The 17445-nt window shown below is 36.4% G+C and overlaps 1 protein-coding gene across 1 annotated transcript; it reads left to right on the top strand.

Annotated features, from left to right (window-relative positions):
* Window positions 1-876: 876 nt before the first annotated feature.
* Window positions 877-6327, top strand: LOC149570225 (glucan endo-1,3-beta-glucosidase-like). The gene is made up of 2 exons (XM_089817880.1): window positions 877-1465; window positions 5618-6327. Exons 1-2 carry the CDS (start codon window positions 1043-1045, stop codon window positions 6068-6070), a joined length of 876 nt encoding a protein of 291 aa, XP_089674006.1. The 5' UTR covers window positions 877-1042; the 3' UTR covers window positions 6071-6327.
* Window positions 6328-17445: the final 11118 nt, after the last annotated feature.

Consider the following 17445-nt stretch of genomic DNA (forward strand, 5'->3'; position numbering starts at 1 on the left):
CCAAGTAAGGATAGATTGTTATAGATTTGAAATGATCAATAATAAATTAAAAGATTATGTTCCTTACTATCAGAAATATATTTTAAATTTTAGATATGAATTCAAATAAACTATTAAATATATTTTTTCTAATATAATATCATATGTAAATTAAAATTGACTACATAATAAAATTCCACAAAGAATGTAAATTAAATATAATAACAACTACTTATTTTATTTATTTAGTGAAAAGAAACTTCCAAACATTGTCAATATCTTGGAATGACGTTTTAATAACAAGTCAAAGTCCCAAGTGTCCTCGTCAGGATCTATGGTTGAATTAAGGAGTGTTTGAGATACAAATAACCTGCAATTCTTCCATCATACATGGCAACTAGAACTCTGGATGTTGTGGTGAGAAGATCAGCTATATGTGTCATTTGGCTGTACAAACTAGTGATGTGGAGCTTGTGGCGAGTTGAGGTTGAAATTGTAATCCGTATTGCAAGTCAAATGGGTAAAAAAAATTCGTGTGATCGAGGCGATCGAGATAATTACGTGGACTGTATGTTCAATTGTCAAAGCATAGATATCTTATGCAGAAACTCTAATCTGTTGAATTCTATTCCTGAAGATAGATAGACATTGAGCCTCGTAGAACCGTGAGCAGGTTAAAAGATGCATCCGGGTTATATTCCAACAAATGAAACTGAATGTAGTCGTGTTATTGGGATAAGGGGGGTTGAAGAGTTTGCAGTTTAAATGGTTTCCATAGCATCTGGTGGCAAAGTATATGTAGAAATGGTTTGCCGCAATGACCGACTCGATAGCAAACTATAAATACCCAATCAGGCCTTGTGGTTTTCATTCACTCAGTATTGTAGCCATTAATATTTAGCTTTTTTCCAAAGATATCAGTTTGTCCGAATTAGTTAAGGAGTAACTATGGCCGCCAGAGGTATGAATACATTAGATAAGTTGCTGTTAGAATTGTAATTGGAAGATCGGTGGCGCAGTATGTTTTGATTGTGATTGTTATTAGAATATTTTCTAATGTTGAATGCCCCGTGCAGTGGGAGTGTGCTATGGAACATCAGGGAATGTACCCAGGCCACGTGAGGTGGTGGAGCTGCTGAAGGGCCATAACATCAGGAAAGTGAGGATTTTGGAGGCACATGATCATGATCGCGTCGAAGCTCTGAGAGCCCTGGAGAAGATGGGCATAGAAGAAGTAATAGTTGGATTGAGGAACGAGGAGCTCGAGAAGGTTGCGAGCAACCAGGCGACAGCCAATGGGTGGGTGAGGGACAACGTTGGCGCCTTCTACCCGGCCGCCAACATCAAATACATTTCAGTGGGAAACGAGGTGCTGCATTACGGAAACGAGAGATACGTCTCACATCTCCTCCCCGCAATACGAAACATTCAGACCGCACTGCGCAAGGCCAATCTGGACAAGGATATAAAGGTCTCCACCACCCAGGTGTGAAAAATCAAACTATTGCAGTCACTGATTATTAATCTCCTATCACAAATGATTATTAAACTGCTGAAAATAAATTCTCAGCTAATATCGAAAAATAACACAACTGCAACTTCACTTAAAATACGGAAAGAAATGTGCAACAGAATCAACACAATATTTTCGGACAAATTGTCCCTGGAAAAACCCCTAAGGGAAAACCAGTTCTACAGATGAGAAATTATATTAAACTTCAGCAAATCAAGAGATACAAAATTCCTTTCCTCACACTGGCAGAACTTCGACAACCTCCTAATTTCTCCCGCTGATATTTCTCACTGCTATCCCTGGGCTAACACTGCGCCCTTGCTAACACTGCAAACTGCTTCACAAAAAGCTTCTCTCTGTGCCATTGCTAACACTGCAAGACTATTTGCTAACACTGCAAACTGCTTCACAAAAGCTTCTTCCTGTGCCCTTGCTAACACTGCAAGACTGTTTGCTAACACTGCAAACTGCTTCACAAAAGCTTCTTCCTGTGCCCTTGCTAACACTGCAAGACTGTTTGCTAACACTGCAAACTGCTTCACCAAAGCTTCACACTGTGCCCTTGCTAACACTGCAAACTACTTCACCAAAGCTTCTTGTTCTTCCTGCCTTACTCTCCAAATGCCCCCTAGACCCCTTTTTATACTACTCTCGTTGGTAAACCAATGACCGAGATTAAATCAAACCAACGGCTAAGATTAAGACAACTCAACAGCCAATAATAGAATTGGTTGCAAGGTGTCCAAAAGGGAATCTCTAAAATTAGTAAATAATAACCATTTAATAATTTTTGGCAAGTGGACAAACAGCTGTCCAAACCACCCATAAATACAACCGCTATTCATAGATAAGGACGAACAGCTATCCAAGCTACCCATAAATAGTGCTGCTATTTCCGGGTCAGAAATAACAGCTGTCCAACTAACAATAATTAACACTCCCTCTTAGCGAGGAAGCTATTCTGCATGACATCCATCTTATCTCTGAAGAAGATAAATTTGGCCTTTCCCAAAGCCTTCGTCAGAATGTCTGCTACCTGCTCATCTGTAGGTATGTATTGTAGTCGAACAACTCCCCTTTGTACACAATCTCTGATGAAGTGATATCTGATATTTATATGTTTAGACCTATCATGAAACACTGGATTTTCAGACAACTTGATGCAACTCTGATTGTCACAATGTATCACAGTAGTCTCAACCTTCTGACCAAACAAGGCTACTAACAACTTCCAAAGTCATATAGCTTCACATGTCGCCATGCTAGCTGCTATGTATTCTGCTTCTGCTGAACTTAGAGCCATAGACTTCTGCTTCCTACTGAACCAAGATACAACTCCTGATCCCAAGCTGAAACAACACCCTGAAGTGCTCCTTTTGTCTGTTGTACTTCCTGCCCAATCTGCGTCAGTATAGCCTATCAACCTGATACCTTCACCTCGAACATATCTGATCTCATACTCGACTGTACCACACAAGTAACGTAGCACATGCTTAGCCGCTATCCAATGCATTCTCTTTGGTTCAACCATGAACTGACTAAGAGAGTTTACTGCAAATGCTATATCTGGTCTAGTGTTGACCAAATACATAAGCGTACCAATCAACTGTCTATATAAAGTGGGATCTACATCTTTCTCCTTAGATGTATCGTCATGCTCTGTGCTCACCTTTGGAACACCTGTCACGGTCTCACGAAGCAATCTAAGTGCTCCATGATGAATATGGCCCATCCTTCTATGCCATAGCTCTCCAAGATCTCTAGGATTATTGTTGCTCATAAGTGCCTTAGGAGTATCAAACTGCAATCTATAAAGGCGACCACTCCTAACTCCAATAGTTATGGGTGATTTCCAATCCTTGTGCTTAATCAACACATGTGTCCCTCTAAAGAGTACATTATACCCCCTATCCTGAAGAACAGATATAGAAATCAAATTCATAACTAAGCCCGGCACATATAACACATCATGAAGAGGAATTATCTTTCCATTCTCCCTCTGAAATTGAACAGTCCCTTTCCCAACAGGGTTGAGTTTGGACAAGTTTCCCATAGAAATCTGGATGTTGGTGTCCTCCTCCTTGTAACTGGAGAAGTACTCTCTAACTCCTGTCATATGAAATGACGCCCCACTATCTATATACCAAACACACTATGAGGTTGAGCTAACCATACAAGCTATGAGTGCAAACTCATCTTCCATTCTGCTGGAGAGTTCTTCTGCACTTGCTGAAGCTGCCACCTGCTTCTTACCCTTTTTCCTCTCTGGGCAATCACTGACATAGTGGCCAAACTTGTGACATCCAAAGCACTTAACCTTAGAAAGGTCCTTCTTCTTCTTTTCACTTTGTGAATTTGATCCTTTGCTAGATCCCTTCTTTGCTTTCCCTTTACCCGCTAGGGCAACGTTCTCTTGTTCCACCTCATTTTTCTGACTCTTGTTGGCCCCATTGACAAGACTTAGTCTAAACTCCTCCTGAGTGAAATCAGTCCATAGTCGATCCCAACTCGGTAAAGTATCTCGTCCACTAACAACTTGAACAAAGACACTCCATTGTTTAGTAAACCCATTTAGGGCTATTCTCACTAGCTCATCATCACTAGGGCTATCTCCAATAGCTACTAACTCATCCTTGACAAGTCTGAGCCTGGTGAGGTAACTTGTGACGTCTTCTCCCTGATTCATCTGGGTATTCTTTAGCTTCTCTCTGAGAATCAACTTCCTGTTAGTGGTAGCATTCTGGTACAGATTTAGAATGGCGTCCCACATCTTCTTTGCTATATCTAGCTTCGAGATATGTGGAACAATATGATCCTTGACACCATCAAGGATAATTCTCCTCGCTTTGGCATCGTCCTTCCTATATGTTGCAAGCCGTGTTGCATCCATTGGTACAGGTACACCACTGGTAGCATAATCCTTGATACCATTCTCTTCCAAAAATAAAGAAATTCTGGCCTTCTAGACACCAAAATTTGAGGCACCATCCAATCTATCCTGATCTCTCAAACCAGTTGAAGCCATCTCAAGGGTTTAAAGAAATAATAAATCTAAAGAGATCAAAATTTCTTTCCTAGGGCAAAACTCTTCTACCCTTAACAATGCTCTGATACCATGTGAAAAATCAAACTATTGCAGTCACTGATTATTAATCTCCTGTCACAAATGATTATTAAACTGCTGAAAATAAATTCTCAGCTAATATCGAAAAATAACACAACTGCAACTTCACTTAAAATACGGAAAGAAATGCGCAACAGAATCAACACAATATTTTCGGACAAATTGTCCCTGGAAAAACCCCTAAGAGAAAACCAGTTCTACAGATGAGAAATTATATTAAACTTCAGCAAATCAAGAGATACAAAATTCCTTTCCTCACACTGGCAAAACTCTGACAACCTCCTAATTTCTCCCGCTAATATTTCTCACTGCTATCCCTGCGCTAACACTGCGCCCTTGCTAACACTGCAAGACTGTTTGCTAACACTGCAAACTGCTTCACAAAAAGCTTCTCTCTGTGCCATTGCTAACACTGCAAGACTGTTTGCTAACACTGCAAACTGCTTCACAAAAGCTTCTTCCTGTGCCCTTGCTAACACTGCAAGACTGTTTGCTAACACTGCAAACTGCTTCACAAAAGCTTCTTCCTGTGCCCTTGCTAACACTGCAAGACTGTTTGCTAACACTGCAAACTGCTTCACCAAAGCTTCAAACTGTGCCCTTGCTAACACTGCAAGACTGTTTTCTAACACTGCAAACTACTTCACCAAAGCTTCTTGTTCTTCCTGCCTTACTCTCCAAATGCCCCCTAGACCCCTTTTTATACTACTCTCATTGGTAAACCAACGACCGAGATTAAATCAAACCAACAGCTAAGATTAAGACAACTCAATAGCCAATAATAGAATTGGTTGCAAGGTGTCCAAAAGGGAATCTCTAAAATTAGTAAATAATAACCATTTACTAATTTTTGGCAAGTGGACAAACAGCTGTCCAAACCACCCATAAATACAACCGCTATTCATAGATAAGGACGAACAGCTGTCCAAGCTACCCATAAATAGTGCTGCTATTTTCGGGTCAGAAATAACAGCTGTCCAACTAACAATAATTAATACCAGGCGGCCTCATCTGTGCTGGCGGGAGCGGGAGCGGGAGATTCTTATTATGATCCGCACCCCTCTCAGGGTGAGTTCCGCAACGATCTAAAGAGCACACTCCGCCCTCTGCTGAGGTTCTTAGCTGACAACGGCTCTCCATTCATGGTGAATGTGTACCCTTATTATACCTATGCGGGCAACAAGGACCAGATATCCTTGGACTATGCGCTCTTCAACCCCTCCGCCCTTGTGGTGCACGACGGAGGTCTTCAATACAGGAACTTGTTCGACGCGATGGTGGACTCTGTCATTGCCGCGCTTGAAAGAGAGGGACATCCACATCTACCCCTGCTCATTACGGAGAGCGGGTGGCCCTCTGCCAGAGATGATGGGGTGGCAACCGTGGACAACGCCAGGGCGTACAATAAACTATCAAATGTTTATTGTACAAATCAAATGTTTAAAAACGGATAATGGAGGTGAGTTTTGTTCGCTAGAGTTCGACAATTATTGTGTAGATAATGGTATTCGTAGGGTGAAAGTTGTGCCCTATACCCCTCAAGAAAATGGGGCAGCGGAAAGACTCAATAGGACAATAATGGAGAAAGCTCGGTGTATGCTTTCTAATGCAGGATTGGGAAAAGAATTCTGGGCTGAGGCATGTAATACAGCTGTATATCTCATTAATCGAAGTCCTTCTTCAAGGTTGAACTTCAAAATTCCAGAAGAGGAATGGCAAGGTAGAAGACTCTCTTATTCTCATCTTAAAGTTTTTGGTTGTCAGGCTTTTGCAGATGTGCCCAAAGAAAAAGGAAGCAAGCTGGATCTTAAATCCGAGCCTTGCATATTCGTTGGCTATGGAGAGGATCAGTTTGGCTTCAGGCTTTGGAGCTTAACTGATAAGAAGATTATTAGAAATAGAGACGTTGTCTTCAATGAGAAAACCTTTCCAGCATTAAATTCTCAGGAAATGTCTGAAAAAGAATTTGTGCCAATCGCTGCACAAAGGAATGTTGGATTGAATCCACAAACAGTTTCTAACACTATTTCATATAGTCCCACCTTTGTACTATTTCCAAATTTTTCATCTTCTTCCACTCCTAGGAACACAGGACATGATGATAGTTCTACACAAGAGTTTTTTGATATCTCTTCTCATGACAGGAATTTGTCTCTCCATCACGATCAAGCTTGTGAAAGTTTTTCAAACCAAAGTGCAAGGGATCCTCTTACTACAATGGGCTATCAGTCAAAGGACTATAATGCTCATCCACCAATGCAGGGTGGGCAAATAGAACTGCAGGACATCAATCTGGAGGATGAGAGTAATTCGCAGGCTGTGCCAATTGATATCCATGGCAATCCCATCTATATACAGAGTACTCACAGTAAATGTATGTCACTATATCCATTTGAGCACAGTGGAAACTCAAGCCACAATCTTGGAAATAAACGTGGGCAATTTCAGAGTGTAGGTCCAACTAATCCACAGCCTACACATAATCCGCAAGGGGCAAATGAAAACCAGGTTCAAACGCACGTAATAGAGGTGAATGTACAGGGTGCAGAACTCCATCCACAATGTGTTAGAGTTGTTTCACAGGGTCTACAAATTGATTTGCAGGATGTTAATGTGCAGGGTAATCATGGTGGGAGCACAGACCAGCATCTTGGTAATATCGGTTTTGAGGCACCCAATACAAATATATCACAGGGAGAAGGCACACTTCATAATAATCTGTTCTCAAGCAGTAGAGAGGGCATTCAACATTTAAACCAGCGAACTAGTGTAACCGATTCTCCATTTGAATTGGTTCAACCAGAGAATAGAGAACCCCAAATGAGAAGATCCACTAGAGAATGAAGAATGTCGGCTAAATTCTCTGATTATGAATTATTGTACGCTGAAGAAGCAGAGCCTTCAATTCTAGTTTCAAAATTTTTAGAACCATCTACATTCAAAGCAGCTCTCAAAGATGTCAATAGTGATAAATGGCAAACAACGATGCATGAAGAAATGGATTCTTTACTCAAGAGTTGAACCTGGGATTTGGTATCTCTTTCGCCTAATCGAAGACCACTTAGGAACAAGTGGATATATCGTGTGAAAGATGAAGCGGAAGGCAATAAACGCTTCAAAGCCAGATTGGTGGTAAAGGGATTTGATCAAAAACAAGGGATAGATTTCAATGAAATCTTCTCACCAGTTGTCAAAATGACAACTATCCGAACTATTCTAGGATTAGCAGCTACATGGGATCTTGAATTAGAACAACTTGATGTGAAAACAACTTTCCTACGTGGTGATGTAGAAGAAGAACTGTACATGGAGCAGCCACAAGGGTTCGTAAAGAAGGGACATGAACACCTTTATTGCAAATTAAATCAGAGCTTGTATGGCCTGAAACAAGCCCCAAGACACTGGTATGTAAAATTTGATCGCTTCATGGCTAAGCATAATTTCACAAGATGTGAATCAGACCCATGTGTCTACTTCAAGAAACTTCCAAGTGGAGAGTTTGTCATCCTTATTCTTTATGTTGATGACATGTTAGTAGCTGGCACAAACAAAAGAATCATTAATGAGTTGAAGCAAAAATTGGCAAGCCGATTTGCAATGAAAGACTTAGGGGTGGCCAAAAAGATTCTTGGTATGACAATCACAAGGGATAGGAAAAAGAGGGAAATCACTTTGTCTCAAAAACAATACATTGACACAGTTGTTGATAGATTTGGCATGGTTGAATCAAAAGTAACTCCTATTCCTCTTGCTGGTCACTTTCGATTAAGTTCTGAATTATGTCCTCAAACATAGGAAGAAAAAGAATTTATGGAGAAAATTCCATACAAATCAGCCATTGGTAGTATTATGTATGCTATGGTTTCTACTCGCCCCGACATTGCTCATGCGGTGGGAGTTGTGAGCAGGTTCCTGAGCAATCCTGGCAAAGCTCATTGGGAAGCCATCAAATGGATACTAAGGTATCTAAAAGGTACTTCAGATTATGTTTTATGTTTTGGCAGAAACAAAGTTCAACTACAAGGTTACACTGATTCTGATCTTGCCGGAGACTTGGACAAATGAAGGTCTACCACTGGTTACACCTTCACATTTGCTGGAGCTGCGATCAGTTGGGCTTCACGGTTGCAACATTGCATTGCTCTTTCTTCAGCTGAAGCTGAATACTTAGCTCTTTCCGAAGGTGCAAGGGAAATGATTTGGCTTCAGTGGTTACTTGGTGAATTGAAAGTTCATCAAAATGAATATAATCTATTTTATGACAGCCGTAGTGCGATCTTCATGGCACATAATCAGTCATCACAATGTCGCTCCAAGCATGTTGATGCACATGCTCACTTTGTTAGTCATGCAGTCGAAGAGGGCAAGCTGAATGTTGTCAAGATTGACACCAAGATAAATTCGGCTGATATATTCACGAAGGTTGTTGCCAAAGAGAAGTTCGAATGTGCTAGAACTTCTCTCGGGCTTGTGAAGAAAAGATAGATCATTCTTTGAGCAGGGTATTGGGTGATCAGTTGCAGCATTGGTTGTCCTTCGGGTGGGAGTTTGTTGATATTGTGAAGGCCAACAGTCAAGTCTTCTTTTCCCTCCAATAATTGAGTCTCTTGATTTCCAAAGACTCTTCATTTGTAATATTATTGGAGCCCTTTTATATGCTGCTCCTGCTCATTTGTAACTTAACTTTTTCTTATTAATTCAATACTCTGCAGTCTGGACGTAGCCACTGTTGTGGTGAATGAGGATAAATCTGGTGTTGTGTATTTCTTCTTATTGCAACATTTTCATTCTCTGTTTAATCCTTTCAATAACAACCTCATCAGGCATGTCTCCTCCAACCAGGGAACGCCCAGGAGGCCTGGAAACCCCATCCATGCCTACATTTTCTCCCACTTCAAGCACAACATCGAGTCCGGCCCCGACGTCCAGCACCATTTCAGCCTCTTCTATCCCAACAAAACTGCCATCTACCCCGTCGACTTCACCCCTACCCCATACTAGGTAGTGGAATCTTTCCGGATTATTATCTATCTATCTATCACTCACCAATAATACAGAGATCTCGGTCTGCTATGTCCTTCAGATTATTATCTATCTCTCACCAATAATGCAGAAGGCATGGCTTTCTACACTTTCCTCTACATTGTAAATAATTACCACTTCTAAATAAGTGAAGTGTGTCACCTTTTTCTTTAGTGCAATTGATCCTTTATATAATAAAACTTGCTTGATATCATTTGGAATATAATTAGTAACTTTAAGGAATTATTTGTATTTTGTTGAAAAGGAAATAAAAATGGCATTTCACTAATGAAAGAAAATTACTGTCCGCATAAAATCATTAATAAAATATAGTAATTCAATCTCAGATCAAGGATACCTTCACTCTCAGTGATGAAAAAATGGGCTAGATATTTTCACAGTATAAATGTTAAAATTAGTGCAAATAAAGTAGGAGAGCAATAAAATTAAGAGTTATTAGTCGTTATGAAATCGTAGAAATTTGAACCAACATTTATATTTACATGTACAACTCTATAGTTATTTCCTTGGAATATAGAAATAATTATATTTACTTTAATCATTTTATGGTTCATAGAATTGTGTTTTGTTTTAATAGTATACTAAGTATATATATTTTGCTAGTAATGTTAGAAACCTTATTAATATTTCAAAATTCTTCTTGAAATGTAATGGCTCTTATTTAATATATCAAGTCTGGGCTCGCCCTCTTCTTATTGAAAAAATGTAATAGTTTAGTTGACAGTTTATAAAGAAATAAGGATAAAATAATAAATATGATTTATCAAGCATCTAGTTGTGAAATGGTGTCATGAGCTTTAAGGCTTGAAAGATTTATATTAAATTTTTTGATACATCTAAAAAAAAAAAAAATAGTAGTAATTTTAAATTCTAATAGTCTTGTTCAAGAAACTTGGACTAACTATTACATTTTAGCTAAGAATGAGCTATTGGTGGTTTTTAAGTAATATTTGGTTGTATTCTAATTCCTCAATTAAATAATTCCAAATTTCACATTCAATGCACATTTTCTAGAGAATTCTATTATTATATATTATCTTTGTATATATGTAATTCTTCACCAGTTGTTATTTTTCTAATAGGGAAACTAGGTAATGCACCTTCTAACTTTGTCCACTATATAGGACCCCTGGTCCCAAGCAAGACTAGAGGCTTTCTTTCTATGTTCTTTTCTACCAGTGCCTATTTGAACTGAGATTTTGTAAATTTTATTTTAATATAATCTATAAGGCTTCGACCTTTTATGGATAAAAAAGATATTTATTAATTAATTTTACAAAGAATTAATAACTCTTGTTAAACACGCATTACACAACCTCCTCTATATCTCATTTTCCTCTAGGTGGTATTAATGGTCACTCTTTCAAAAAATAGAGAGTGTTGTATTAGTTCTTTTGATTTAATATCTCTAGGAATCCCAATTTAATAGAAAAAGTTATATTATACTTTAATCATTTTACGGTTCACCGAATTGTGTTTTGTTTTAATCAGTATACTAGGTATTTATATGTTTTTCTAGTAATGTTAGAAGCCTTATTAATGTTTTAAATCTCTTCTTAAAATGTAATGACTCTTATTTAATATATCAAGTTTAGGATCACCCTCTTCTTATTGAAAAAATGTAATAGTTTAGTTGATAATTTATAAAGAAATAAGGATAAAATAATAAATAAAATTTATTGGGCTTCTAGTTATGAAATGGTGTCAGGAGGGCATTTCAAATTCTTTCTCTAAGGCTTGAAATATTTATATTAATTTTTTTGAAACATCTCAAGAAAAATAAAATATTTTTGTTTTATTCAATTCTTGACTTTCATTTGGAGCAAGGGAGTGTCATTCTAGGACCAAACTGTGAAGGGTGGCACACAATCGGTGTTACAGCCCAAGGTGACTAGTTCTGGATAACCCATGATGGAGTTTTTAATTAAGTGGAAACTTCAAAAAATTAAATAGATTTCGTATTTCAAATTAATAAAGTATAATGGTGTCTCACCCATGCATAGAGTATGCAAAAGGTCTTTTGTAAGGATGGGTTGAGAAGGCTTGGTCATTGTTGGGGCATTAATCTAAAAGTACCATGTAAAACTATTGACCCAATGTAAATCAAAATAATGTTCAAATTAGTCTCCTAGATGACTATTGACCTAATGCAATTCAAAACCATGTTGTTTTAGTCTCCTATATGACCATTGCTGATTGTGCTCTTCCATGAGCTCTAAGAGTTGGTAGTATTTTTTTCTATAAAAAACAAGGAAATATATTAGAATGTGTAAACATTTAAATAGGCAAAGGGAGGAATGTATTAAAAAATATACAATAAATTTCTCTATGGAACAAGGAGAGACGCCTAGATTTTCTGGAAAATATGTCACTTTCTTAATATACTAATGCATTGAAATCCTTTTCTCAAAAGATTTAAGGTGTCTATCTAAGTTAAAGTAAACTATAAAAAAAGATGGAATTCAACAAAGTTTTTGATAAGTTATGCAACTGTTAAAAAATTAATCATGTACTTTTACCTAAAGAAAAATAAGAATTTTTTAATTAAAATTTATATAATTAGATTTAAAACACTGAAGATCCATTTTTATGGACGCTTAATTTATTTTATGTACATTTTGTTCAATCATTATAATGGTTGAGTTCAAATCTACAACATTAAGGTTTGTAAGGTTCAAAAAATTGAAAAGAAAAATGAGGGAAATAAATGTTTCATTATGTTTACTTGTCATGTCCATTTCTTATAGTGAGTCTGTAGTGGACCAACATTGTAGTTTCTAGAAAATTATTTCTCTTTTGTGTCTAAATAAGGCATATTTGTATTCTCCTCCTCTTTTCCTGCATACCTTTAGCATTTCTCAAGCTCTCAAGTATTAGGAATATCTAATCTTTTGATTCCTTTCTAACAGTATTAATTTCAAGATTCCTTGTCCTTGAATATATTTCTATCATGTATATCTTTCCCTGATATCTCTTCCATTGAAACTTTAAGCTAGTACTTCTAAGAGTCTTTCATTCCTTCCTCTTTAGTGTGTAAAGGTGTCCTCTTCCTAGATGGTCTTCTCATCTCATGCTCAAGTCATCATCCTTACTAATAACTTCTTACATATAAGGGAATTATAGTTAATATTTTTCATGAAAATTGTAATATTGATCGAATGCATTGCAAAGCCATATTCTTTTGATTTCCTAGACAATCATTGTCTAATCTTTTCTTTCGTGATATGTAAGAGTTGGTAATATTTATTTGTGTAAAAAATAGGGAAATGTGTTGGAATGTGTAAGCATTTAAATGGATAAAGGGAATTTTCTACAAAAGTATGTCATTTGTTAATATATCATTGTATTGGAATTCTTCTTTCAAAAGTATGAATAACAAAATTTAAGCATTATAATAATGTTATTTTATTTTTGATCGATAAGAGGCCGAAGCTAAAATTAATTATTATTTTTGTTGTGATTAATTTTTATGAAGCTTGAGTAGATTCAAACTCAAGACCTCCTAGATACCATTGTGTTGTAGGCTATTGCCTAATTTTAACCATTACAAACTTACAAATTATTTACCAATAATTTATTTTAGTTAATATAATTTTCATATGGGAATTTAGTATCATACAAAGGCCATGTGTTATCACAACTTAGAAAGTTTAAAATGTTTCCATCATAGATATTTTTAAAACAAATATATGATTTTAAAATTAAAAATATATATAATAATCTATTTTATCATTTTGGAAAATTTACTTGTCTATTTTGACCTATTCACCACCCGAACCTAAATCTAATATAACTACTACCTTTGTGATTTGTTGAAAATCAGCTCTTTTATTCACCACCCGATTCTCGGAACCTAAATCTAATCTAACGACTCCTTTCTTTCTTTATTTAAAAGCACCCTCTTAACTTTGACAACCACATGGAATGATGTGTTGATAACTAGTGTCAATGCCAAAGTACTTTCACTTTGCATGAAAACCCCTCATTCGAGTGATAAATGTAGAGGGAGTGTTTGAAATAAGTTATAGTTCCTAATTTCATAATAAATTAAGTATATTCTAAATGTAGTTGGATGCAAATAACCTACAATTCTTCCACCATATGTGGAAACTATTGATGTGGATATGGTGGTGAGATGAAATTCAAATTGTGATCCGAGTAAAATAGTTGCATGTTGTTCTCTATTCTGAATGGATGGAGCAAAATAATGTGATTTTATGAGCGATGGTCAGAATATATATATATATCTTTTTTATATTTCTCAGAGACTCTAATTTTTTGAATTCAATTCCTAAAGATAGATAGACATTAATCCTCGTAGAACTGTGAGAAGGTTAAAAGATGCATCTATAGCCCCATGTAGTGAGAGTGTGCTATGGAACATTGGGGAATGTGCCCAGCCTATAAAAAGTGCTGGAGTTTAAACATCGCACCAAGACTTGATTTCTAGTGTAAAAGTGTTAAATATTCAAAGTTTGACTTGATTTTCCAAGCTTAATTTCTTCGTTAGTGTGTGATGTTTAAGGCTGACAATGATGGAGTTGCTGGAGTACACAACATTGGGAAAGTGATGGTTTTAGAAGCACATGATCACGTGGAAGCTCTAAGAGCCTTGGAGAAGACTAACATAGAAGAAGTAGTAGTGGGAGTGAGGAATGAGGAGCTCAAGAAGGTTGCGAGTTACCAGAAAACAACTAACGAGTGGGTGAGGGACAACTGTCACTACCTATTTTCCCTTAACCAAATAAATTGGTGAATTTAATTCCGCATGGAATTATTCTTAGAAATTTTTATTGTTTATAAAATTAAACTTAGCATTAGTGGTTGATGGTATGGTTAAAAGGAAATGATGAATGTAGTTATTTATTTTTCAAACCTATTAAATTGGCTTCTTATCAAATTTTGTGCACCGTCACGAATTTGGATGGTTAGAGTAATTCAGTTGAGTACCTGATTCTTGTTGTGCCAAGTTATTTTAGCATATCTAAGGTGAGTAATCGGGGAGAGGCAGCAATGACTACTTACTAATATTTCATTTGCATATCTAATGTAGGGGGGTAGAGAGTTCAATTTTGGCTTTAGTACGGTCCATATTTGTGAAGCCCTTTTTTGTTTTTCCTGACGTTTAATCTAGAGGCGAGTGCTTCCTACTATCAAATCGGCAATGGAAGATGTAAATATGGGAGAATTTGAGATCTTTGCATTTCAGGCCAAAATTAATCATCTTTTGAGTCTCATTATTAACACCTTTTATAGTAACATAGAGATTTTTCTTCAAGAACTTATCGGCAATGCTTCTGATACTTTGGACAAGATTCAGTTGTAAGGGCTAATGTGTAACAACAAATTGGATGCTTAGCCTGAGCTTCTCATTCAAATTGTCCCTGAAAAAGTGAACAAGTGCCTAAGTATTGTGGATAGCGGAATTGGCATGACCAAGGGTGGGGAAGATTAGGCTGGAGATGGTGTGAGATCTCTATCTACCAAGGAAATTTACTATAGCTATACCAGTAAACTTTGGATAGAACCCGGAGGAACAAAGGAATCAAGCTATGAAGTTGACAAGCATCGACCTCTAAACTTCAAGTTCCATTTCTTTATTATGTTCCTTCTCACTAAATCAGCTTTTTGTATATGTGTGGAAAGAATTAGATGAACATTGATAGATCCAATAAAGTAAGGATTGAACATTCTGTCTGAGTGAGTGTCTTACTTGATTGGGTGTCCACCTTTAACCACATCTCCCTCTTGTATTGTTATCAGGGATTCTAAATTAAAGGAAATAATAACCTGAGGAAACAAAAAATAAAAATAAAAATTGGGATGCCCTTCATCCAATAGTTGAAGGATAACATACCATCTGCAAATGCTAGTCATTATATTATTTCTCTTCTCCCATGAATACTTTGGAAAGGGTGAATTCTGACACTTAGAGTGTTGTAGATGAGATGTCAAAGAATGATTACTTAGGGTCCTAGTTGATATTGTGTATTACCTTTTTGCCAATTTTTTGCTTGCATGTTGAAACTATTAGAAAACATTTCATAGGAAGGAAAGATTGAACGTTAAAGCCCAAGCAAGCTGAGATTAATGAATGTTGCCAATTTCTACATAACTGAATTAAAGAAACAAATGGAAATAGACATGAGGAATGAAATTTATTTTGATACTGAAGACTCGATCACTACTTCTTATCCAAGAATATGCCCACCCTTCTTTACTGAAAATCTACCATAGTTTCAAGATAATATACAATTGCTTTCAAAAATTGGCCTAATAGATTAAAACAAGATGTGACGTAAATATTAGTGGAGTTTTGTTTCTTTTTTTTAAAATCTCTGTAGAAGTTACTATGTTTCTTGAAATTCAAGAACACATTGTTTCCACAAACTGCCCCTCCCTATTGCAACTTAGAATGCCTTGGTCTTGGAGGCTCGAATTATAAAATTATTGCATGAACGCTATATACATCTGTAGACAATAACTATCTCTTGAGTTAGTACAATAGTGAAATATCTAGGGTTTTTTTAAAAATGTGCTTTTAAATTCAGATATGTTACTTTTAGCATCTAAAACTTGTGAACCTTGTCTCATTTCATTGAGATTATTGTAGCTCACCAAGATTTGTTATAAATTCTAAGACTATTTCGTTATGATTTTTGTAGCTCACACATGTTTTTACTTTGGAATAATGCTATTTTGGATGAAAGCTCATAATGATGTAAGAATTTAAAGTATGCTTCCAACTGATAAGTTTGGAAGAAATTATATGAATCCTTGTTATTTATTACTCAAGAATATTATGAGAAGCATGAGGAATTTTTATAACCTCTCTTCCTTATTTACATTTTAACGTCCTGTTAGAACTAACACTGTACTTAATGGCATCTATAGATTAAAAAGAATGCATTAAGTGTTACATTTATTCTGAAAGGATGCACATATGTTGGTAGTGCATAATGGAAATACAAATATGATAGAAAACAAACCTGTACATGTTGACTAAGGAATGTTAATGATTTTTCTTTCATACACTAATGTTGTTATCCATGTTGTTAGTGAATGGTGTTTAGACCATGATTTTATTTTAATGAGACAATTCCATTAATCCTCTAAGTTTTTACTTGTTTAGACTATCTCTTTGTCGTGCTAGGCATCTTTCATGTTAGGAAAGATTCCAGAAAAGCTTAACAACTTTGTGGTAGGGTGGTAATGCACTCCTACAATATTCTCACCCTTGTGTTCTTAGAAAGGTTCAGGAGCTCATTTCAACTTGGTCTTCATGGTTAGACCATTTGGTATCTGGTATCTGGTATCTAGTATTGGAGCACTCCTTACATATCGTATCAGAGCTCTTGGTTCCACACTTGGGCCTTGAGTTCACTATGCTAGACATACAACTATAAGTCAACTTGTTTACTTTATGTAGTATGAGTTGATGACATGGGTTGCATATTGTGTCTCTTAGCTATGATTACATTAGACATAGAAGGATTTGATGTTCCTTATGCATTCGTTAAAAGATTATTAAAATGGAAAGTTTATGGAATGACCGGTAGATTGCATACCTCATATGTTTATGATTATATTTATTTTAAACCATGTCATGGTATAATGTGTGAATTGGAGTATTAAAATTGAACTATTGAGATAGTCAAAGGATGGTTGACTTTTTGCATTAGGCTATGAGAGCCTACCAAATGAAGATTTGATTTGTGATAGCAATGAAAAATGTCTTTTTATTATGTAAATGACATGTGGTACACATGTGGTGCTAGAATTTATT

The sequence above is a fragment of the Cupressus sempervirens genome, chromosome 3, assembly GCF_028749045.1.
Source record: "Cupressus sempervirens isolate cs-2001-9-10 chromosome 3, ASM2874904v1, whole genome shotgun sequence".
Lineage (NCBI taxonomy): Eukaryota > Viridiplantae > Streptophyta > Pinopsida > Cupressales > Cupressaceae > Cupressus > Cupressus sempervirens.

What these genes read in the sequence shown, in the direction of transcription:
- LOC149570225 (XM_089817880.1), top strand. Translation starts at nt 1,043, where the DNA reads ATGCCCCGTGCAGTGGGAGTGTGCTATGGAACATCAGGGAATGTACCC. An exon ending in TAAAGGTCTCCACCACCCAG is followed by an intron (nt 1,466 to 5,617) that starts GTGTGAAAAATC and finishes AATTAATACCAG; the next exon opens with GCGGCCTCATCTGTGCTGGC.